We start from the raw sequence: 23,420 nt of genomic DNA, 5'->3' as shown, positions 1-23,420 counted from the left end.
ATAGTCCCTGTGTTTCCTAGCCCCTGTGTCCGGTCTTAAATGTCATTTGATGTTCGTCTCTCCCCAAGCTCCTCGTCTCTTTGTATCAACAATAAACGGATTATTGTTACTTCCACGTCTCCGTGCTCCTTGAACCCCGAGAGGGAACGTGACAGAAGACCGGACCGAAACAGAAGTAAGCGGCGCTCCTTTTCCCCCGTTTTGTTTTCCGTTTTTGAAAGGTTTTTGTTTGCTCCTTTTTTCCCGCCCCCCTCCATGGCGATGGAGTTTACCGCCCGCCTCGGCGCACTCGTTATGCGGGATCTCCCCTTCGTGGAGTACACGGAGGAGTTCTGCGAGCTGGCCGGGAAGGCGGAGCTGCACGACGCTGTCATCCTCCAGCTCTTCCGGCTCGGGGCCTGTCACCACCGCCCCATGAACCTCCCAGACACCACGGGATTGACCTGGAGGCTGGGGATATACCGGTGTCTGGGAGACTTCCGGGCCCGAGTCGAAGCTAGCCCGCCGTCGTCAGCGGCTCCCCCGAGCCCGCCGCCGCTCGCGCTTCCAGAGCGCCCCCGCGACCTCGCGCTTCCAGAGCGCCCCCGCGACCTCGCGCTTCCAGAGCGCCCCCGCGAACTCGCGCTTCCAGAGCGCCCCCGCGACCCCGCGCTTCCCGAGCGCCCCCACGTGCCGGCTCCACGCACGTGCCCTCCCGCGCCGGCTCCACGCACGTGCCCTCCCACGCCGGCTCCACGCACGTGCCCTCCCGCGCCGGCTCCACGCACGTGCCCTCCTGAGTTCCCGCTGGTTCCGTCCAGCCCTCCTGAGTTCCCGCTGGTGCCGTCCAGCCCTCCTGAGTTCCCGCTGGTGCCGTCCAGCCCTCCTGAGTTCCCGCTGGTGCCGTCCAGCCCTCCTGAGTTCCCGCTGGTGCCGTCCAGCCCTCCTGAGTTCCCGCTGGTGCCGTCCAGCCCTCCTGAGTTCCCGCTGGTTCCGTCCAGCCCTCCTGAGTTCCCGCTGGTTCCGTCCAGCCCTCCTGAGTTCCCGCTGGTTCCGTCCAGCCCTCCTGAGTTCCCGCTGGTTCCGTCCAGCCCTCCTGAGTTCCCGCTGGTTCCGTCCAGCCCCGCGCTGCAAGAGCGCCCCCAAGTGTCCGCGCTTCCCGAGCGCCCCCACGTGCCGGCTCCACGCACGTGCCCTCCTGAGTTCCCGCTGGTTCCGTCCAGCCCTCCTGAGTTCCCGCTGGTTCCGTCCAGCCCTCCTGAGTTCCCGCTGGTTCCGTCCAGCCCCGCGCTGCAAGAGCGCCCCCAAGTGTCCGCGCTTCCCGAGCGCCCCCACGTGCCGGCTCCACGCACGTGCCCTCCTGAGTTCCCGCTGGTTCCATCCAGCCCCACGCTGCAAGAGCGCCCGTCAGAGTCCGCGCTGCAAGAGCGCCCGTCAGAGTCCGCGCTGCAAGAGCGCCCGTCAGAGTCCGCGCTGCAAGAGCGCCCGTCAGAGTCCGCGCTGCAAGAGCGCCCGTCAGAGTCCGCGCTGCAAGAGCGCCCGTCAGAGTCCGCGCTGCAAGAGCGCCCGACAGAGTCCGCGCTGCAAGAGCGCCCGACAGAGTCCGCGCTGCAAGAGCGCCCGACAGAGTCCGCGCTGCAAGAGCGCCCGACAGAGTCCGCGCTGCAAGAGCGCCCGACAGAGTCCGCGCTGCAAGAGCGCCCGACAGAGTCCGCTCCTCTGTGGCTCCCAGGGGGGAGCTTCCCCAAGAAAATTTTGGGGGGGGGTAAGAGGGTCACAGCCAGTGTGGCCGGGCCAAGGGCCAAGGCCACAGAACCCCTTGGGCCCGAAAAAAAATAGGCCGTGGCCTCCCGAGTCCCCTGACCCGCCCTGGCCTCCCGAGTCTCCAGATCCGCCCTGGCCTCCCGAGTTTCCAGATCCGCCCTGGCCTCCCGAGTCTCCAGATCCGCCCTGGCCTCCCGAGTCTCCTGACCCGCCATGGCCTCCCGAGTCCCCTGACCCGCCATGGCCCCTGGAACGGGCACCGCCCTGGAGGCCTCCAGAGCGCCCACCCCCCCTCCCCATTGGATGGTGTTAGGCGTGAGGACACGCCTTCCGGAGGGGGGCGTTATGTCAGTCCTTGTCTTGTGTTTCCCTTCCTCTCGTGTCCCTATTTGGCCATCCTCGTCCCTTTAAGTAATAGTTAATGTGTCCCCAGCCCTGCATGTGATTGCCCCACACCTGTTTCTGTTCTTCCTTGCTAATTTCCCAGTGTTTATAGTCCCTGTGTTTCCTAGCCCCTGTGTCCGGTCTTAAATGTCATTTGATGTTCGTCTCTCCCCAAGCTCCTCGTCTCTTTGTATCAACAATAAACGGATTATTGTTACTTCCACGTCTCCGTGCTCCTTGAACCCCGAGAGGGAACGTGACAATAAGTGAATACTGTGAAATTGAGACCAGTTTACCAATAGCACAAAACCTTTAAAATGATGCCAAACATGCACAAGATACATGATATGTGGGATATACATATTCTTAATGAACTTTAAGTGAAACCTTTTGGGGGGAAAGAGGGAGAGGCAGAGAGGGCAGGGGGAGAAGGGGTCGTAAATAAACAAAGAGATAAGTTTGGTCAGGGTGGTGTTGTTTGTTCTCTTTGGAGATCTCTTATCCAGATTAATTTTATGATTTTATTGCATGGCATCTGTCTTTGCGAGAGTTCCTGAGATTTGGCCTCATGAGGGATTCATTTCATAAGGAAATAATTCCACACTTCCAAAAAGTACAAATTTGTTTAGCAGGAGTCTGTAAACGTAACAATTGTTTGGTGTTTTATGGACTGTACACAAAGTATGGACCATCGAACACTAAGAAGGATTGTGTCTAAACAATACAGAACTACTGCAGCAAAGTGACAAAGAGAACTTCACAAAGCCAAAATCCATGAAAGCAACTGCTGCTAAAAGTTTAGTCACAAATGCCAATGCCAAAATGCAAAAAAGATGGTGTCATAATCATAAATCCTGAACAGAAGGAGCACCAAGATGAACTTTATCGTCTGCACTGGCCAGAAAAACCTGATTTGAACATTATCAAACCATTGTATGGATAGTTTTGGAGAGAAGATTGAAAAGCTTATTCAACATCTCTAATGCAACTGTCAGATGTTCTGCTGGAGTATATGAATGTAGGAATTTTATATTTAAAAATATAACTTTTTAAAATATTGACAGAGTAGTTCATCAGGTTGTGAATTTTTTTGTTCTTATTTCATAAATTGTATCAATGCATGTAGAGGTAGAATTAGCTGCTAAAAAGTAAGTGCTGTTTATTACTGTAAGTGTTTTGGTGGTTTCCACATCTCGGGTTTCTCAGGGCTTTATTTTGCTCTTTATTTCCTTTCAGTGGCGACACAGAGGCGCTGCAAGCAGGTTCATCGGTTGAACAAAAACTGTGTTCAAAGTGACAGCATGACTATTTCTTGTCTAACCACAAGCTGACAGTACGGCTGGCTAAATTGGCTGCCATGTCATCTCCTGGTGTTGGTCCACTGTGTTTTCTGAAGTCCGTAGTCAATGCAGCCATCTACCAGGACATTTTAGAGCACTTCATGCTTCCTTCTGCTGACAAGCATTATGGAGATGCTGATTTCATTTTCCAGCAGGACTTGGCACCTGTCCACACTGCCAAAGGTACCAAAAGCTGGTTCAATGACCATGGTGTTACTGTGCTTAATTGGCCAGCAAACTCGTCTGACCTGAACCCCATAGAGAATCTATGGGGTATTGTTCAAGAGGAAGATGAGACACCAGACCCAACAATGCAGATGACCTGAAGGATGCTATCAAAGCAACCTGGGCTTCCATACCACCTCAGCAGTGCCACAAACTTGTCACCTCCATGCCACGCCGAATTGAGGCAGTAATTAAAGCAAAAGGATCCCCCTACCAAGTACTGAGTACATGTACAGTAAATGAACATACTTTCCAGAAGGCCCACAATTAACTAAAAAAGTTTTTTTATTGGTCTTATGAAGTATTCCAATTTGTTGAGAATTGGTGGGTTTTTGTTAAATGTGAGCCTAAATCATCACAATTAAAAGAACCAAAGACTTAAACTACTTCAATCTGTGTGCATTGAATTTATTTAATTAATTCAACACTAGTTTCACAATTTGAGTTGAATTACTGAAATAAATGAACTTTTCCACGACATTCTAATTTTTTGAGATGCACCTGTGTGTCTGTGTGTGTGTGTGTATATGTGTATATATATATATATATATATATATATATATATATATATATATATATAGTAAAGGGTAGACTGAGGCTTGAGGCATGCGGATCCATATGCAAGCTTTTATTAATAAACATGGTCAAAAAACAGGCAGGGTCAAACACCAGCAAACAGGAATGGCACGGGCAAGACACAAGAGTAGTCCAGTGAACAGAGGGGGTTGATCGGCGGCTAACATGATCCAGAGAGCAAAACAAAGAGAGAGAAACGGAAAGTCTCTGTAAAGTCGCTATCGCTAGGAGAGAGATAAACACAGACAATACTCTGTAGTTTGAGAAGGGTCTGAGTGGATGTAATGTAGTGTGTGATTGACTGCAGGTGAGTCTAATCAGTGCAATGGAACATTGGAAATGTAGTCCAGGGTGATGTGTAACAGTCTGTGTGGTGTGAGAGTCAATTTAATGGAAGTGCGACCTCTGGTGGCAATCAGACAGAAGGCCACAGATCGGATTTGTGACATATATACAGGTGCTGGTCATAAAATTTGAATATCATGAAAAAGTTTATTTATTTCAGTAATACCATTCAAAAAGTGAAACTTGTATATTAGATTAATTCATTACACACAGACTGATATATTTCAAATGTTTATTTCCTTTAATTTTGATGATTATAACTGACAACTAATGAAAGTCCCAAATTCAGTATCTCAGAAAATTAGAATATCAATTAAGACCAATGCAAAAAAAATTATTTTTAGAAATGTTGGCCAACTGAAAAGTATGAACATGAAAAGTATGAGCATGTACAGCACTCAATATTTAGTTGGGGCTCCTTTGGCCTGGATTACTGCAGCAATGCGGCGTGGCATGGAGTCGATCAGTCTGTGGCACTGCTCAGGTGTTATGAGAGCCCATGTTGCTCTTATAGTGGCCTTCAGCTCTTCTGAATTGTTGGGTCTGGCGTATTGCATCTTCCTCTTCACAATACCCCATAGGTTTTCTATGGGGTTAAGGTCAGGCGAGTTTGCTGGCCAATCAAGAACAGGGATACCATGGTCCTTAAACCAGGTACTGGTAGCTTTGGCAGTGTGTGCAGGTGCCAAGTCCTGTTGGAAAATGAAATCTGCATCTCCATAAAGTTGGTCAGCAGCAGGAAGCATGAAGTGCTCTAAAACTTCCTGGTAGACGGCTGCGTTGACCTTGGACCTCAGAACTCTTTTCAAATTTCAAACATCAGAAAAGCATTTATTTTCATTAAAAATTAAGGAAATAATCAAAAAGTTGAAAATAAATTATCGGGTAGGGTTGGGGTAGGTGGAGGTAGGGCCGTATTGTCCCAATATAAAGGTGGCATCCATTTAATAATTTGAATTAAAATTTACACTCAATAAAGTTATTATACCATTTTATAATATACTACAATACTATGGTGCAGATAATTGCCCCTATTTGCAATAAGTAGTATAAACAGCAGAAAATCTTGCTATTTTAACATAATGTAAATAGAATCCATTGCTATTTTGTCACGGGCTGATGAGGCACAACTGCAGGCAGACGACGGTGATACAAACAAAAGGTATTTTAATCAGAATATCAAAAGGTAGACAATAAATCAAGTTTACATAGACGAGAACGGACGAATACACAGGGAGAACTGAAGACTTATAAAGGACATAGGAGACTAATGAGATAATTGCAAACACAGGTGAACTGAATGACTAATTAAACTGAATGGGGAAAACTAGGTCACAGGGGAAAACAGAAAACCAGACATGTTACAGTTCGCCCCCTCCCGGCAAGGCGTGACCCCACGCCGTCATATAATAACTGAGGAGGGAGGGTGGGGGCTCCGGAGGAGGATGTGGAGCAGGAGGGTGGCAGAAAAAAAACAAAAAACAACAAGAGAGAGTCCAAAAAAGAAGTCCATGGGGGAGTGGAGGGTGGGAGGAGCCAAGGGGAAGCCAGGAGCAGGAGGAGTCCGATGAAAATCCAGAGACCAGCCAGGAAGAGGCCCCAGGGCGGAGTCGAGGGAGGGAGGAGCCCGGGTGGAGAAGGCCTTGACGACACCCTGGGGACGACTGACGGAGATGGAGCCGATGGAAGGGGAGCCCAGGATGGAACCGAGCAGATGGAGAGCCAGGGTGACATTAAGGATCCGGAGGGCCAAGGCGGAGTCCGAGGCTCAGGCGACTGAGGTGGAGGCGGGGAACCGGAATGCCGTGGCGGAGCCGGAGTGACGGAGGATGAAGGTGACGCTGACGGGAAGGAGGAGCCTGACAGCGCCGAAGGGGAGGAGTGACTAGGTGTAGCCGCAGGAATGGAGCCCCAAGGCGGCGGATGGTCGACGACTGACCAAGGCGGAGCCGGAGGGACGAGGGAGCCCGGTGGAGCAGGTGGGAGGACGGGCCCCGGTGGAGGTGATGGAGCTATGAGCCAAGGTGGAGCCGATGGTTCGGAGGGCCGAGATGGAGTCCGGGGTTCGGAGGCTGGAGGTGGAGACCGGGAATCCTCACACCTTGGCAGAGCTGGCAGGTGAAAGTCCCGAGGCGATGGCTCAGGGCGCCCAGCTGGCGCAGACTGAGGGTGAGCTGAGGGGCTGACAGGTACCAGCGGGACTAGGGTAGAGGAACTGACTGGCTTGAGAGGAGGCGGGAGAGGGAGGCTGGGAGGGAACACAAGAGGATTCGAGCTGGACGGAACCAGCGGAGACACAGGAGATTCCAGGCTGGACGGAACCAGCGGAGATTCAGGGCTGGACGGAACCAGCGGAGGCACAGGAGATTCAGGGCTGGACGGAACCAGCGGAGACACAGGAGATACAGGGCTGGGTAATGCCTCCCCAAACCAGTCAATAAGATCCCACATGAAGATGTCCTTAAGTTCTTCGGAATAATTGCCAGTGGCCAGTTGCAGCTCACCCTCAGCTTGGGCGGGGCTTCCCTCCAAGCCCTCGATCTCCACTAGGATTCCCTCGGGGACGGACGATGTTGCCGGCTCACGCACTTGGTCAGACCACTCCTGGGGCTCAGGCTCCGGGGTGACGATAGGCTCGATCACGGGTCTCGGATCTGGCTCACGTGTCACGGCAGGCACAGGCTCTCCATCTGGAGTGGGCTCCGGCGAAATCTCCGTGCAGTAGGAGAAAGGCTGGCTGGTCACTGGTTTGGGAGTGAGGCTGGAGAGGTCCTCATCAGCGGGGCAGACGGAGAAGAATAGTCCATTGTTCTCCAGCACCCACTCCACACATGCGGCAAAGTTGTTCCGAGGACCGCTCCCGGGGAGGCGTGCCTTAGACCGCTCGCTAAGGCTGGCGATGTAAAATACACAAAGCGAGCGGTCAGGATAGTGCGTTAGGCACGCCAATTCCACAAAATCCCTGGTGTAATCTTCTAGGGAGCGGTCCCTCTGCTCCAGGCATAGCAGGGCAATGTTGGGATTATCCATGGGAAAGGGGGAGGAAAAAATAGGGGAACAAAAAATGCCGCAAAAAAAAAAACTGTATTGGTCCGTTCTTCTGTCACGGGCTGATGAGGCACAACTGCAGGCAGACGACGGTGATACAAACAAAAGGTATTTTAATCAGAATATCAAAAGGTAGACAATAAATCAAGTTTACATAGACAAGAACGGACGAATACACAGGGAGAACTGAAGACTTATAAAGGACATAGGAGACTAATGAGATAATTGCAAACACAGGTGAACTGAATGACTAATTAAACTGAATGGGGAAAACTAGGTCACAGGGGAAAACAGAAAACCAGACATGTTACATATTTGCACTTAGTGTACATTTATTTATTTATTTGTTTAGTTAACAGGGACATTGTACATTAATAAAACATTTCTGTAAATGTACCAGAATTATTTTAGTGAGATTCTTAAAGCATGATCCTTCTTTCATCAAATTTATAATATCTACATTTATCCATGGTACCATGTTTTTTTTCTTTCTATAACTAAATTTGCAGTTATATTCTTTAATAATATTTTCTAGTCTTTGTGTTCAAATTTGACTATTTTCCTCATAATCAGTACCCAATAGCAGAATATCCCATTCTATCTGTTGAATAGCGCATTTTAAATGTTCCTGGTTATTCTTTGGTAACATTCAATAACATCCATCGCTACTTGCACTTAGTGTAAATAGCATCTATCGCTAAGAAAATATGCTGTTTGCACTTAGTGTAAATAGCCTGTCGATATTTACACTTAGTGCAAATAGCTGCTGCCAAAAAAATTGAAAAAAAAATTGGAATGTTGAATCCATGCTTGACTCACTCTTGTCTCAACATCTCCACAGCCCTCTTCCTTTGTGACTGGTGGTATTGTTCTGGACCAGCATGTTAATAATGCTCTTGTTCCATTGAAAATAAACTTGATCGTCCACATGAATGAAACGTCAATTCTGAAAAATGTTTGGACATTAAAAGAACAGAATTTGTCTCAGGAGGACTACAACTGTAATATCAACAATCATTGTGCAATAATTATAAGTGGATTTAAATAGTAACTTGTTAGATCCATTTACCAGGTTCTCTCAAGGAGAGGCCATGATTTCTTACAGGGTCAATCTGGGTATGTCTGATTTCATTTGAAATTCATCTGTACCTTCTACCTCTCCTCCCACCCTTTCACCGTGCTGTCTTTTTCCTCTATGCACAGGCCTTCTTGCAATTTCTCCTTTTGCTCCTTCTTCTATCAATGCCCTCCACTCTTCTCATCTCTCATCATACTCTAAAAGTAAAAATAAATATACAAACAAACTCAATTTAAGGCTTTAAAAAACTTATTTTTATTTTCTTTGACACGACTGTCTCTATTGCTATATTCTATTGCTTTTCCAGCAGACTGTCAGATAGTGCTCAGCTCTGATGATGATGGATTACATGATCATTCCATCCTCACTGAGAGCAACCTTCCTGCTGAAGACCGAGAGAGGAAATATGGAATTCCTCTTCATTGATGCTTCATTTCTGGACACACAATAAAATTCACACTCTTGCCCTATAACTGCTACAGCACCATTGTTAAAAATCAGATTGTACAATCTGAGGTAAAAGTATCTATAAAACAGGATAACAGATTTTCACACTCTTTGAGACATTCCAGCAGTGACAGCAACAGTACTAAACATGTTTAGTACTTTCTAGTTTATGTCATTAAGTAGGCCTATGTTGAATATATGAATTTATAAAAATAAAAGTATGTAGCTGATTGATCAGGTGACTTTAAATGTGTGCAAAATTGTAAATCTCTCACATTTTACATAGGTCACATTTCTTATTTTGGCACTTCAAAAACAACTGTGAATGTAAAAGGTCATGTAACCTATTCAGTTGTTTTCAGTGACCTACTTGAAATGTCTGTGATGAGGTGTTTTCAGTCTTCATATTTCCATCTTCTAAATATTCTAATGGCAGCTTTCTAATATAAGGCCTCTATGAGCACAGAATGCTTCCTACAGTACTTCCGCATTAAATTTACAATAACTGAAAACAAGTGAACTGATGTGGCCTGTGCTCATATAGAGTTCAGCTGTGAGCATCTGTAAATGATGAGGAGGTTTCAGCTTTCACTTTTTCAACTCCTGTATCTTCTAATAATCGCTTTAGAATGTAAAGGTAAGTGTCTTTTATATGAAGTCAATTCATTTAACCAACATACAAACTAATTTACTATGGGTGTGTAAATGTGGCATGTCTTTATTTTACTAAGCAATTTCCAGTGTGGACATGTTTCAAAGCAGTATTATCGAAACACTGCAGTAATAATGATTCAAATTTTGTCATTCATATGTTAGGCTACATAGTGGGCTTGCAATTTGGAAGTTGCTGTTGGCCACCTTTTTGTGTAAAAATATAGCAGTTCTTCAACTGTCCAGGACTTAGCCTATATGATACCATATTTTCCCCATTTTAGCAATAAGCAAGAAGTCGTTCGCGTTTAGTGATTGAAGGTCGAATGTAGTTCTGAATTAGTTTAAGAAAGATTAATAGATTAATAGGTTCCATTAATAGGCTCCTCCGGCGTCGTGGCCATGTTACCACTTTGGGAGTGCATTATTTCTCTAATAATTTTAGGGGAAGTCGTGGCCTAATGGTTAGAGAGTCGGACTCATAATCCAAAGGTTGCGGGTTCGAGTCTCGGGCCGGCAGGGATTGTAGGTGGGGGGAGTGAATGTCCAGCGTTCTCTCCACCCTCAATACCACGACTGAGGTGCCCTTGAGCAAGGCACCGAACCCCCAACTGCTCCCCGGGCACCGCAGCATAAATGGCTGCCCACTGCTCCGAACATGTGCCTAGAATGCCTATGTGTAATCCGCCCCAACTCAAGAATGTTCTTTAGACTGTTTAAATGCTTCATCAGAATGCTTGAGTAATTTCGATGTGTTAAAAGAACAACAGGAAATGTATGAAATGTGTGTTTGTAGCTGAGAGTGCGACAAGTGTTATTTTAGAGACCCTACATGGCTTCTAAAAAGATGATTTGCATTAAAGGCATATAGGGGACATAATTGGTTTCCGCTTCTCTGTTCTCTCAGTCGTTATGTGTCATTTTGTTCTTCATTTCCTTCCAGTGGCGACACAGAGACGCTGCAACCAGGTTCATCGGTTGAGCATAAACTGTATTCAAGGTGACAGCATGACTATTTCTTGTCTAACCACAACCCACCCGCTGGAGTCTCTAACAGTCAAACTGCGCAGGACCAACCAAGATAAAGACATCCTGATATATCCAGACATCTCTTCAACATCAGAGCACCAGAGATGGTCTGTGAGGAAAGATGCTGCAGATGTTACACTTGATCTGAAAGACATCAGATTATCTGATGATGGCCTTTATGACTGTCAGGTCTACAAGGATCTGGACTGCCTTCATGCAACTCGATTTAACCTGAGTATTATAAGTGAGAATGCTACTTTCTGAAATAAACAGATCTAGGAAGAACCTAGGAAGCCTGTTTCTAATATATATTCTAATATAAGCCTGTTTCTCTGTTTTCAGAGTGTAAAACTTTGGGCTCTGTCCATCCAACACCAGGCTCTTCAGTGTTGCTGCCATGCTCTGAACATCCTCTTCAAAACAGAGCTGAACGAGTCACTTGGAAAGTTGTTAATGGTCACCAGTCAACAGATATAACTCGGTATCGCCTTCCAAACAAGCCCTCAAGCGGCACAGAGAAACTCCTGAAGCCTCTGTATGAGAGAGCAAGAGAACTAGTGAACGGATCTCTGCTTATAAGAAATGTAGTGTACATCGATGAATTATGGTATCGGTGCAGAGTGAATCAAAAAACCTGCTATGAAGTGAAGCTGCTGATGAAAGGTGAGTTTTTAATGCAATATTTTAATCCTATAAAGTCTCAATGCAGACTCTCTGACAGACATTGATTAATTTGAAAGATTAAGTGAAGCTACAGTATGCTATTAAAATGTGACCTGTGGTGATGGGTTAGTCTTCTTTTTTTTTTTTTTTGGTTAATATAGGAAATATGTAAGTTAAACATGCTTAGGTAAAGGTTTAGATTAAAATTTTGTTGTGGTATTATAGCCAGTGGTTAGATCAGTGAGTATATTATAAAATGGCACTGAACCACTGAGTTGTAATATTTGCTTGGTTATACAATAGTATGTTGAATGTGTGAATATTTAAACAAGATTGTAGAAAGATCAAGTGTGGCATTTTTTTCTGGCAGGTCACATTAGTCAAGCTCGCATCAGCTGACTCTCAGCTGATCCCCATCTACCTATAGGAATACGCCTATCTAAGCATCCATATATAAGGTCGTCAGCATTATCAGCAGTTTTCGCATTGCTCAATAGCTAATTACCCCCCTCCATCCCCAACTCCTCCTCTGTCAGTCAGGATCCAGCCTTCTGATTCTCTTTTAAATCAGACAAATTCAAAAATGTGTACATAAAATTACTGAACTTTAACACATCTGCAATACTTTTGTTGGTTCTGTTCTGTTTACCCTGGGGGGTTATCGCTGCTCTCCCTGCGCATCCATGCAGGCTGTTCTTGCCCAGAACAGAACCCTACCTCCAATCCAAACTATATGCTAATTGTCAGTCATCTTTGACGATAGTGGTCCTGACAGAATTAATGTTTTTATTCCAACTGGAAAATATGTTAACATTTGTGTGTCTAAGTATATTTTAGGTAAAAATTAGTACTGTGATATATTTTTTTTTTGTTCTTTTAAATTTTTATTTTGATTATTAAATGGAATGAGAAAGCATTCCGACCCCTTTAAGTTAAATGTTTTAAAATTGTTCTCCCCCATATCAATCTATACTTCATACCCTATAATGTCAAAGCAAACCCAGATTTGCTATAACTTTGCAAAAAAAAAAAAAAAAAAAGTCAAGCATTCAGACTCTATGCTATGACATTTGAAGTTAAGCTTAAAAAATGATTGTCGCAGATTATACATCTGCTACAAATTAAATTATATGGATATGATTTAGAAAAACACACACCTGCCTACAGTATATAAAACAGGTGAATAGAGATCATTGCAACTTTTAAACTGTTCCTGAGTGGCCCAACGAGAATCTGGACTTGAACCCAATTAAACATCTCTGGAGAGACCTGAAACTGCAGTCCCCATCCAACCTGACATGGCTTGAGTGGATCTGCAGAGATGATTGGCAGAAATTACCCAAATCCAGGAGTGCAAAACATGTCACATCATACCCAAACAGACGTTAGGCTGTATTGAGCTACAGGAATATTTCACCCAGAAATAAATCTGCAGAAAATTCACTCATCCTTATGTTTATGAGTTTCTTTACCTGAACAGATTTGGAGAAATGTGATGTGATGATGTTCATTTAAGTTTATCTTTTCTCTAGTGATCACAGATGCTCCAACCACAGCAGACAGTACAGTTCTTCAGACTGAAGGCAACAACCGTGACGAGAGTGCAGCAGTGACAGCTAATCTGACAGTAGTAGTGATGACCACAGTAGTGTCTTTGTGTGTCCTCATATCACTGGCCGCTTATGTCATTTTTTATTTCCAAAAACAAAGGCCCAATATTGATAACCAAAGTAAGTCCAAAACTTCTTAGTGTGTTGCAATGAGACGTGAAATATAGTTCACATCATGCCATCATGATGATGAAATGAAGAAACTGCAATACTGTAACTTATGCCATTTTATGATGGTAGAAGTGTAGTGTATCATATGGTAAAATACTTATTTCTGTATTCTTGTAGTGGAATTGAACTGCCAGACTTCTGTGTATTATTCTGAAATATCAGGAGGTAAGTGATATTCATGGTAAGTCCTTACAAAATATATGCAATTAACTTGATGCAGTGTATTTACTAAAAGTTGTTTTCTTGCAGGGTTGGATGTCCCTTTGTATTCTTTGGTTCAATATAACACAAACAATGACCACCTGTAAGTTACTGCAATGCTGTTTAATCATTCATTTCATATCTGAAATGAATGATGAATGACCCGGATGTGAACCGGGTCTTCAGAAAACAGAAATCTAGGAAAGCTTCAGGACCAGACGGTATTTCACCTGCCTGTCTAAAAGTCTGTGCTGACCAATTGGCCCCCATCTTTACACAAATCTTCAACAGATCTCTGGAGCTGTGTGAAGTTCCCTGCTGCTTCAAACGCTCCACCATCATTCCCGTCCCCAAAAAGCCCAAAATCACTGGATTTAATGACTACAGACCTGTCGCACTCACGTCTGTGGTCATGAAGTCACTTGAGAGACTGGTCCTGGCCTACCTGAAGGACATCACTAGACCCTTGCTGGATCCTCTTCAGTTTGCCTATAGAGCAAACAGGTTTGTGGATGACGCTGTCAATATGGGACTGCATTACATCCTGCAACACCTCGACAAACCTGGGAATTATGCAAGGATCTTATTTGTGGACTTCAGCTCGGCCTTCAATACCATCATACCTGACCTTCTCTCAGACAAACTGAGACAGCTCTCTGTGCCCTCCTCCATCTGTCAGTGGATCACCAGCTTCCTGACAGACAGGCAGCAGCTAGTGAGGCTGGGCAAACTCACATCCAGGACTCTCACCATCAGCACTGGCGCGCCTCAGGGTTGCGTTCTCTCCCCACTGCTCTTCTCCCTCTACACGAATGACTGCACATCAAAGGACCCCTCTGTCAAGCTCCTGAAGTTTGCGGACGACACTACAGTCATAGGCCTCATCAAGGACGGTGACGAGTCTGCTTACAGACAGGAAGTTGAGCAGCTGGCTGTCTGGTGCAGTCTTAACAACCTGGAGCTGAACACGCTCAAAACTGTGGAGATGATAGTGGACTTCAGGAGAAACCCCCCTGCTCTCCCCCCACTCACCATCATGAACAGCACTGTGACTGCAGTAGAGTCATTCAGATTCCTGGGAACCACCATCTCCCAGGACCTGAAGTGGGACAATCACATTGACTCTATTGCGAAAAAGGCCCAGCAGAGGCTGTATTTCCTCCGCCAGCTAAGGAAGTTCAACCTGCCTCAGGAGCTGCTGAAACAGTTCTACTCTGCAATCATCGAGTCTGTCCTATGTTCTTCTATAACTGTTTGGTTTGGTTCAGCTACCAAAACAGACATCAGAAGACTACAACGGACAGTTAGGACTGCTGAGAGGATTATCGGTGCCCCTCTGCCCAGCCTCCAAGAACTTTACACCTCCAGAGTGAGGAAAAGGGCTAAGAAAGTCACTCTGGACCCCTCACACCCAGCTCACTCTCTCTTGTACTGTTGCCCTCTGGCCGGCGCTACAGATCACTGAGCACCAGAACAGCCAGACACAAGAACAGTTTTTTCCCCCAGGCCGTATCCCACCTGAACAACACATAACACACCCCGGTACTGTACATCTGTAAATAACTCATCAAACCTTCATCTGCACATAGGACACATGCACATTCACAGTTCTGTCTATGGTCATGTCTCTTTTCTGTATATTTTTATTTTTATTACTATTGTTATTCTTAATTATTGTATATTCTCTTCATTAGTGTTCTTTATCACCTTAATTATATGTTGTCTGCACTATGTTTGTACTTTCTGTACTGGAAGCTCATAACACCAAGACAAATTCCTTGTGTGTGCAAACATGGCAATAAAGCTCTTTCTGATTCTGATTCTGATTCTGATATCTGTCCTGAATAACAAAGCAGGGGCCTCATATATAAGTACTGCATGTAGACATCTGCAAATGTGCACATGACTCAAACTATTTACTTTTTGCTGACCAAATATATTTTTGAACTTTATATCCCGACAGGTGGTGTGAACAAACAGAAGCTCCTGCATGTAATCCAGACCACATCTATGATAATAGAATGCTGTGAAATAAATCACTGTTTTTATGTTTTTTTTATGTTTCTTTGTTTTTTGGTGTTGCTGTTTTTTGTTTTGTTTTGTTTTTGGTTTTTTGAGTGTAATGCCTCCTGTAAATTTTCATAAATGTAGTATTATTATGAAAATTATTTTTCTACATATCATTTTACCAAATAAAACAATTTAAATGTAAATACAATTTTATAGCCATGGTCAGCTAGAAGCCCTGGCTGTATATGGACTGCTATAAACATTTACTACACTCTAAAAAATATGTAAACACAGTGGGGATCGAAAGTTTGGGAACCCCTTGCAGAATCTGTGAAAATGTGGATAATTTTACCAAAATAAGAGAGATCATACAAAATGCATGTTATTTTTTATTTAGTACTGTCCTGAGTAAGATATTTTCCATAAAAGATGTTTACATATAGTCCACAAGACAAAAAAATAGCTGAAATTATTAAAATAACCACATTCAAAAGTTTGGGAACCCTTGGTTCTTAATACGGTGTGTGGTTACCTGGATGATCTACGACTGTTTTTTTGTTTTGTGATGGTTGTTCATGAGTCTCTTGTTTGTTCTGAACAGTTCAACTGAGCACTGTTCTTCAGAAAAATCCTCCAGGTCCTGCAGAATCTTCAGTTTTCCAGCATCTTTTGCATATTTTAACCCTTTCCAGCAGTGACTGTATGATTTTGAGATCCATCTTTTCACACGGAGGATAATTGAGGGACTCAAACACAACAATTAAAAAAGGTTCAAACATTCAGATTTTTTGAGAACTAAAATAATTGAGAACTAAAAAATCCAAATGAATTTTTGAACTTTATCTCCCAACAGTTAGTCTGAACAAACAAGCTGCTGCATGTAAACCAGATATATTTAAAGAGCTTCTTTTTTCATCATTGAAGATATCACTGATCCATCTCAATCAGGGGAAAACATCTTAATATCAACTTCCACGCTGCTTCCATCATGTAACTGAAACTATTGTTATGTATTTTATCTTGATTTTCATGAATGGCTTAATATTTCAGGTTTTTTTTTTTTTTTACTTTGCACTCACTGCATTTGAACCCAGTTTTGATACCAATGTGACTTTTAGCTATGAACAGACTTAAGAGACATTTATGTTACTGCTAACAGTAATGTGATCTTAAGAAATCCTAAGAAACTGATAAGACTTTACTGTAGCTTGTAAGTTCACTTCTTGAATAAACGATGATTTAGAATAATTGCTGTTAAAAGGCAAAACCTGATGACGGGGGTGTGATGCATTTTTCTACAGTACACACATGCATATGAGAGACACAAATGGCAAATGGCAACTTTTCTGTAGAATGACTATTGGATTTTCTTCTTTTTTGCACTTAGTCTTTGCTATAATGCTTGCATTGCAATAAACAATTCTGAACAGATTTCAAGTCAAGTCTGCTTTATTGTCAATTCTTCCACATGTACAGCACATACATACAGAGAATTGAAATTGCGTTACTCTCAGACCCTTGGTGCATACAGTTAACATTAATCACGTTCAGATACAGATAAATACAGTTTAAACATATGTACATACAACTATACAAATGAGGATATTGTAGAAAAAAATAAGAATAAACTTGTCTTCCAGTGTATGACTGAACTTATTCCCTCTATTGTATTTTTTTCTGTAATATACCTGGGCTATGACTGAGTTTTTGAGTGTTTGACTGAGACAGAATACAATGGTGCAGTATTAAAATATTTTTTTTCTTATAAAAAAGTTTTTTTTTGTTTGTTTTTTGTTTTGTTTTTTCAAATAGAAAGCAGTTATGGCTGGTTTGCTGTTTTGATGTGCTTGGTGCAGTATTCAGAATATGATCCACAGTATATGTGCATGCATGAGATTTATTTTATAATGTAATGCTCACTGAGGCCTGCAGAGGGCAGTGTGTCTCTCAAAATACTGGAGTGTGCAGACTGCTCACTTCTCTAATCTCTTTAAAGTCTTCAGCTTTCCAAACCTCAATCACAAATGATCTTCCCTCAGATCAGCTGCTTACACACTGCTCATTCCTGCTCATGCTGTGAAAAATTACTGTCGCACCCTGTTCATCACATCATATGCACATCCTGGAAATCACAGAATCTCTTTCTAAATCAGTACTGTAAATCTCAACCTTTTGACTCATAAAATAATTAACCATAATACATTTTTTTAATCCAGCAGTTTCAAGAACCACTGTTCCAAATAATGGCAAAATATTTATGCTTATATATATGAAATTACTAAAAATAAATAAACTACTTGTTTTTAATTATACATATACATATACATATACTTGTATAATGACCAACAGTCAGCTGTCCTGGAGTTCTTAGCTCTGACGATGATAATGATGATGGATTTTATGATCATTAAAGCATAACCTCTATATTTTTCCCAAGAGAAACCTGCAGACCAGTTCCTGCTAAAGGCCGAGAGAGGAATCTGTGGAATGGGGTGTGAATGAGAGCTGCCTGTTGATTAAGTACATAAAAGGAAAAGTATTGACACTTCAGTTTTGGACTTAAGAGTAACTTTAGTCCTGCTGTAAAATTAACAATAGATAGTGAAACTCCAGTCTTTTGTTTTCTGCTATTGAGCTTTAACTGCTATGCCACATCACCGTAATTACTGTATAAACCAGATGTGCAATCCCAGGTTAAATTCCTTTCTGCCCATAAAACGGGGATATGGCTTTTCACACACTGAGTCAAATGCATTCAGACATGGCTTTGTTATTAATCTAGACCTCACTTCCACCTTAGAGGGCATTTTGTAAAAAAGAGCTTTAATGATCCCTTTAGTTTGAGTGTAAAAATATTTCTTTAAATATGCTGAATATGTTATCATTTAAAATAATTAACTTATGTAGCTACTTGGTTTAATGATTTAAAATGTGTGCAAAATTGCACGGCTGACATTTTGCACAGATCACATTTCCTACTTTGGCTCTTCAAAAACAACTGTGTGAATGTAAAAGGTCTTGTGGGCTGTGCTCATATTGCAGTGGGCTACTCTAAACTATCTATTTGATGAGGTGTTTTTAGTCTTCAAATTACATGTCCATCCTCAACAACGGCAGCATCTTCTAATACATCTGCTATTATAAGATTTAAATGTTGCAAATATGTCTAATAAAAACTCCTCATTGAATAAAGAAGCTCACTGAAGGCCTATATATGAGCACAGAATTAGACCATATTTCCTACTTCCGCATTAAATTCAGAGTAACTGAAAACAAATCTGTGAAAGTGAACTGAGTGCTCAAATAGAGTTCAGCTGTCTTGCAGTGAGCATCTGTATATAATGAGGAGTTTTCAGTCTTCACATTTCCAACTCCTGTATCTTCTAATAGCAGCTTTATTAGAATGTAAAGGTAAGTGTCTTTTCTATGAAGTCAATTCATTTAACCAGCATACAAACAAGAGTTATGTGATCATTATCAGTGTGCTGTGGGTGTGTAAATGTGGCACAGGTGTGACATGAATATAATCAATGCCATACAGATGCTGCATACTTGTTACTTACTTGGAAATTTTTGTTGACCTCAATTCTTAGTTGTTGTGCTAACTAGTGTGTAAAACTAACATTTTAAAGCAAGAAATTGTGTCATTAAGGACAGTGTTTGTTTTATTTTATCTTTTTTTGTGCAAAGATTATATAAGTCAGTTTATGAATTTAATATTGTTATACACTTGCAACCAAAAAGATAATTTGAGAAAATGGCTTTTTATTGGAAACCCTGTGGTGGTTTTCTGTCTTTCCATGTCTCAGTTCTCACAAGATGTCTCATTTCTCTTTTTAATTCCCTTTAAAGCTCAAACACGGAGACCCTGCAAGCAGGTTCATCAGTTGAACATAAACTGTTTCAAGGGTGACAATATGTCTATTTCTTGCCTAACCACAACTCACCCGCTGGAGTCTTTGACAGTGAATCTGCTCAGTATCAACCTGGTTAAAGACATCCTGATGTATCCAGACATCTCTCCAGCATCAGAGCACCAGAGATGGTCTGTGAGGAAAGATTCTGCAAATGTTACACTTGATCTGAAAGACATCAGATTATCTGATGATGGCCTTTATGACTGTCAGGTCTACAAGGATCTGGACTGCCTTCATGCAACTCGATTTAACCTGAAGGTCAAAGGTAAGAATGCAGATTTTTCAAAAAAGCTATAATCACCATTGGAGAGCCATATAGTACATATATAATATGACTACTACTGTGTTTCTCTGATTTCAGAGTGTGAAAAGTTGAACCCAGTCCATGCAAAATTATACTCTTCAGTGTTGCTGCCATGCTCTGAACATCCTCTACAAAACACAACTGATAAAGTTACTTGGAAAGTCATTATTGGTCACCACTCAACAGATATAAACAAGTATCGCCATCCAAACAAGCCCCCAAACAGCACAGAGAAACTCCCGAAGCCTCTGTATGAGAGAGCAAGAGAACTAGTGAACGGATCTCTGCTTATAAGGGATGCAGTCCACACTGATGAATTGTGGTACCAGTGCAGAGTGAATGAAAAAACCTGCTATGAAATGAGGCTGATGATAAAACTTTCCACAACATTGGTAGCCACAGGTAAGACCATCGTCTGAATATGTGTGTGTGTACTGTATGTGCATGTGTTTGATCAAAATAACTTACTCAAATTAAGTGTTGTTTAATATGTTTCCTTAGTGATCACAAGTGTTTCAGCCTCTGCTGACAGTTCTTTTGGCCTGGCTGAAAGCAACAATGACGAGAGTGAATCAGTGATGACTAATTTGAGAGTAGTACTGATGACCACAATAGTGTCTCTGTTTATCCTCATATCACTGACCGTCGGTGTCATTCTATATTTCCAAAAACAAAGGCTCAAAACCAACAGCCAAAGTAAGTCCACAACTGTAGCCCTGAAATTTATAACACCATTGTGTTGTCACCGTCAGAGCAATGGCGTATTAAAAAACGAGAGAGGAAGTGATGACTGTTAATGTCATCAGAACTTAGTTTTTATGTGTATATTATACTTTCTGTTATATATTTTTCCTCGACACTTACTGAACAGTTATTCAGATGGATATCAGAACCAGCTAAACAGCAGGCCCTCTATCACTTGCTTGTTTTGCAGTTGTTCTCCTTCAAATGTGTGAATTTAAGAGAATAGGTTTCTTGTGCAATAGTAAGATGTGCTAATAATATGTCAGAAAGGGAAGTTAAATGTAATAAGGATTTATGTCAGAAAGAAACATGTTTAAACATAATGTAACTTTTATGCATGATTGTAAAGTCTCTTTTCGTTTCTTATAGCGCAGCTAAATGGCCAGTTCTCTGTATATTACTCCCAAGTTGCAGATGGTAAGTGGCATTCATTTTAAATGTTTATTAAAATGTATGTAATTGATTACAATCTCTCTCTTTTTTGGACAGGGTTTGATGTCCCATTGTATACTTTAATTGAAAAAAACACAGCAACAATGATCACCTGTAAGTTAAGCAAAGTATTATTTGTATAAACATGCTACACTGAAAATCTAACCTATTTAAATGGATGAAATTAAACTTCAGTTTGTTTAAACAATTTACACAGAATTTGCAAATGTAAACACGATTCAAACAATACATTCACTGGTTTTTCTTTAATGATGGCAGAAATGAATTTCTGCACTTTATCTCCCAACAGTTGCTGCTGAACATTCACAAGCTCCTGCGTTTAAACCAGATGACATATATGAAAAGTTAACACTGTGAAACGAATATTGGTATTTTTAATGTTTTGTGATGTCAAAGTCTTTGGTAAATTGCCAATTCAGTAATTACATGGCATCTCTCACAAATTATAATAAAGGGGAACATCTATTATACACAAATAGTTCTGAAGACAGTCGCTGAGGCTCCTTGTAATGCTATGTTTTTATTATTTTTTAATCTTGTAATGTGAAATGTTGTCATGTAGCTTTAAAAATCTTCAGTCCTTTCAAACTCTATAAAAACAGCCAAAACAACTATAAGCCTTTTTATCATAGCAGACAGGCTGTGACTGATTTGTTTTGTGAGGCATGACACAGGCTGATGATCTCTGATTCAAGACTTAAAAGGTTAATTATATAAATAGACATTACAGATTCCAGTGTCATCATAGCAGTGTGTTTATCAAGACTTCTTTGAAAATATGTATTGTGAACAGTAAATTAATCAGAAACCTTAATCACAATTAAGAACGTAGAATAAACAATACGCAGGGGTAGGGTTCCTTTCTTGTGGCTTTCCGTGATATCAATCAATATCACATGATCTTGGCTTTTCATTCTTTTTCTTAAGAAATATGGATAGATTTCATCATCATACTCAAGTAACATTATCTTTTGGCGTGCTACCAGAAAAACAGATCATGGCCTACCTTACACCAAACACTAACATTAAATGCGGAAACTTTTTATGCTTTTACAAAGAGGAGTCAAAATCCACACCCTAGACACACACAGAGTATAGTATCCCTGATTCCTGCCTATCTGTGGAAAATTATTGCTTAATATCAACTGTTGCACTATTGCAATTTACACATCGCTGAAGCCATTTTTAAAAGGAGGGGTCGGGTTTATCAGAGTGTAATGCCTCTGGCAAATTTTCATGAATGACTTAGTATTACTGTACAAATGCTTTTTAACAATTAAATTGAAAACAATTTAAATTTGAAGACCTTGCCGCATTTAGACACAATATTGGCACAACTAGGACTGCTTTAAAAATATCTGTTACTATTATATTACTCTGAGGGCCTTTTTCAGATATAAATATGTCTTAAGAGATGTAACAGGGTTGACCGTTTTTACAGTTCAGTTTGACATTATTACAAGTTTTGAGCTCAATGGTTTTGAAACTGCAAGGTGCTTCTTGTAATTGAATGCTGATACAGGTATAAATGTCTTCTATTAATAGTTATTAGTTTACTACAAAATCAAGGTTACAGGGGTAAAATCATCCTCTAAAAAAACAAGTTATTAGTCTTAGTCTAGAGTATGTCCTTGAAAACTTTACCCCTTGAAAGAATAACAAAGTGACAAAGTTTTATTGATTGATATAATAGTTCATTGTTGTTACAAGAGAAAACCTGATAACAGGGCTGTGATGCTATCCACACATTCATATGAGGGACACAAATGGCAACTGTTTTGTATAGAATGACTCTTTGATTTATTTTATTTACTATTATGCTTTATTAATATATAATTTAACAGAATTGATGCAATTTAACAATTAAACAGACTTGAAGAATGATACAGATATCTAAAGATATGGATATAAATGGAAACATTTTGATTTTGTTGTTGTTGTTCATGAAAAAATACTAGTAAATACTATAGTGTTTTTGAACCATACTTTAGTAAAGTGTATTATACTGTATATGTTATAGTATTTACAACACTTTGTTAATGAGTGCTACAGCATACTGTAGTATTAAATATAGTGAACTAACTGTAATCAATACTGTAGTGTATTGTAGTATAATATGTACCCTATAGTTGTAGAAAAGTTTCAGTATTGGTAACTTAGTAGCTTATTAGTAATTTGTTTTTATTACTATAGTTGTTATATAGCAACTATAGAATTACCACAACAAATTAATTTAAGTGCTTTACTATGGTATGGTTCAAAAACACTATAGTATTTACCATAAATTACTGTAGTATTTTTTATGTGGGAACTTATTATTATTAAGTTATTCCCTCTATAGTATTTCCTTTGTTGCATATCTTGGGTTATGACTCTCCTTCAAAACTGCTTATCAAACTCCAGCTCTCTTCTATAGTTTAATACTAGTTGTGTGTGGTCTGGACCACATGCAAACTTGTTAAATATGTAGGGTACTTCCAA

The 23,420-nt window shown here is 41.5% G+C and overlaps 1 protein-coding gene across 1 annotated transcript; it reads left to right on the top strand.

Moving 5' to 3' along the window:
• Positions 1–18,820: 18,820 nt before the first annotated feature.
• On the top strand, positions 18,821–21,789 carry LOC306887344 (uncharacterized protein). Its single transcript, XM_079445001.1, has 7 exons — positions 18,821–18,932; positions 19,374–19,703; positions 19,800–20,144; positions 20,244–20,438; positions 20,856–20,903; positions 20,976–21,032; positions 21,229–21,789. Exons 1-7 carry the CDS (start codon positions 18,863–18,865, stop codon positions 21,294–21,296), a joined length of 1,113 nt encoding a protein of 370 aa, XP_079301127.1. The 5' UTR covers positions 18,821–18,862; the 3' UTR covers positions 21,297–21,789.
• The last annotated feature ends 1,631 nt before the right edge of the window (positions 21,790–23,420 follow it).

The sequence above is a fragment of the Barbus barbus genome (genome assembly GCF_936440315.1).
Source record: "Barbus barbus genome assembly, chromosome: 21".
Lineage (NCBI taxonomy): Eukaryota > Metazoa > Chordata > Actinopteri > Cypriniformes > Cyprinidae > Barbus > Barbus barbus.
The sequence above is the reverse complement of the archived record's forward strand: the minus strand, read 5'-3'. Positions and strand labels throughout refer to the sequence as shown.

Excerpts from the sequence above, each read along its gene's own strand:
- LOC306887344 (XM_079445001.1), top strand. The coding sequence starts at position 18,863 with ATGAGGAGTTTTCAGTCTTCACATTTCCAACTCCTGTATCTTCTAATA. Across the intron at positions 18,933-19,373 it reads AGCTTTATTAGAATGTAAAG|CTCAAACACGGAGACCCTGC; the intron begins GTAAGTGTCTTT and ends TTCCCTTTAAAG. Across the intron at positions 21,033-21,228 it reads CACAGCAACAATGATCACCT|TTGCTGCTGAACATTCACAA; the intron begins GTAAGTTAAGCA and ends ATCTCCCAACAG.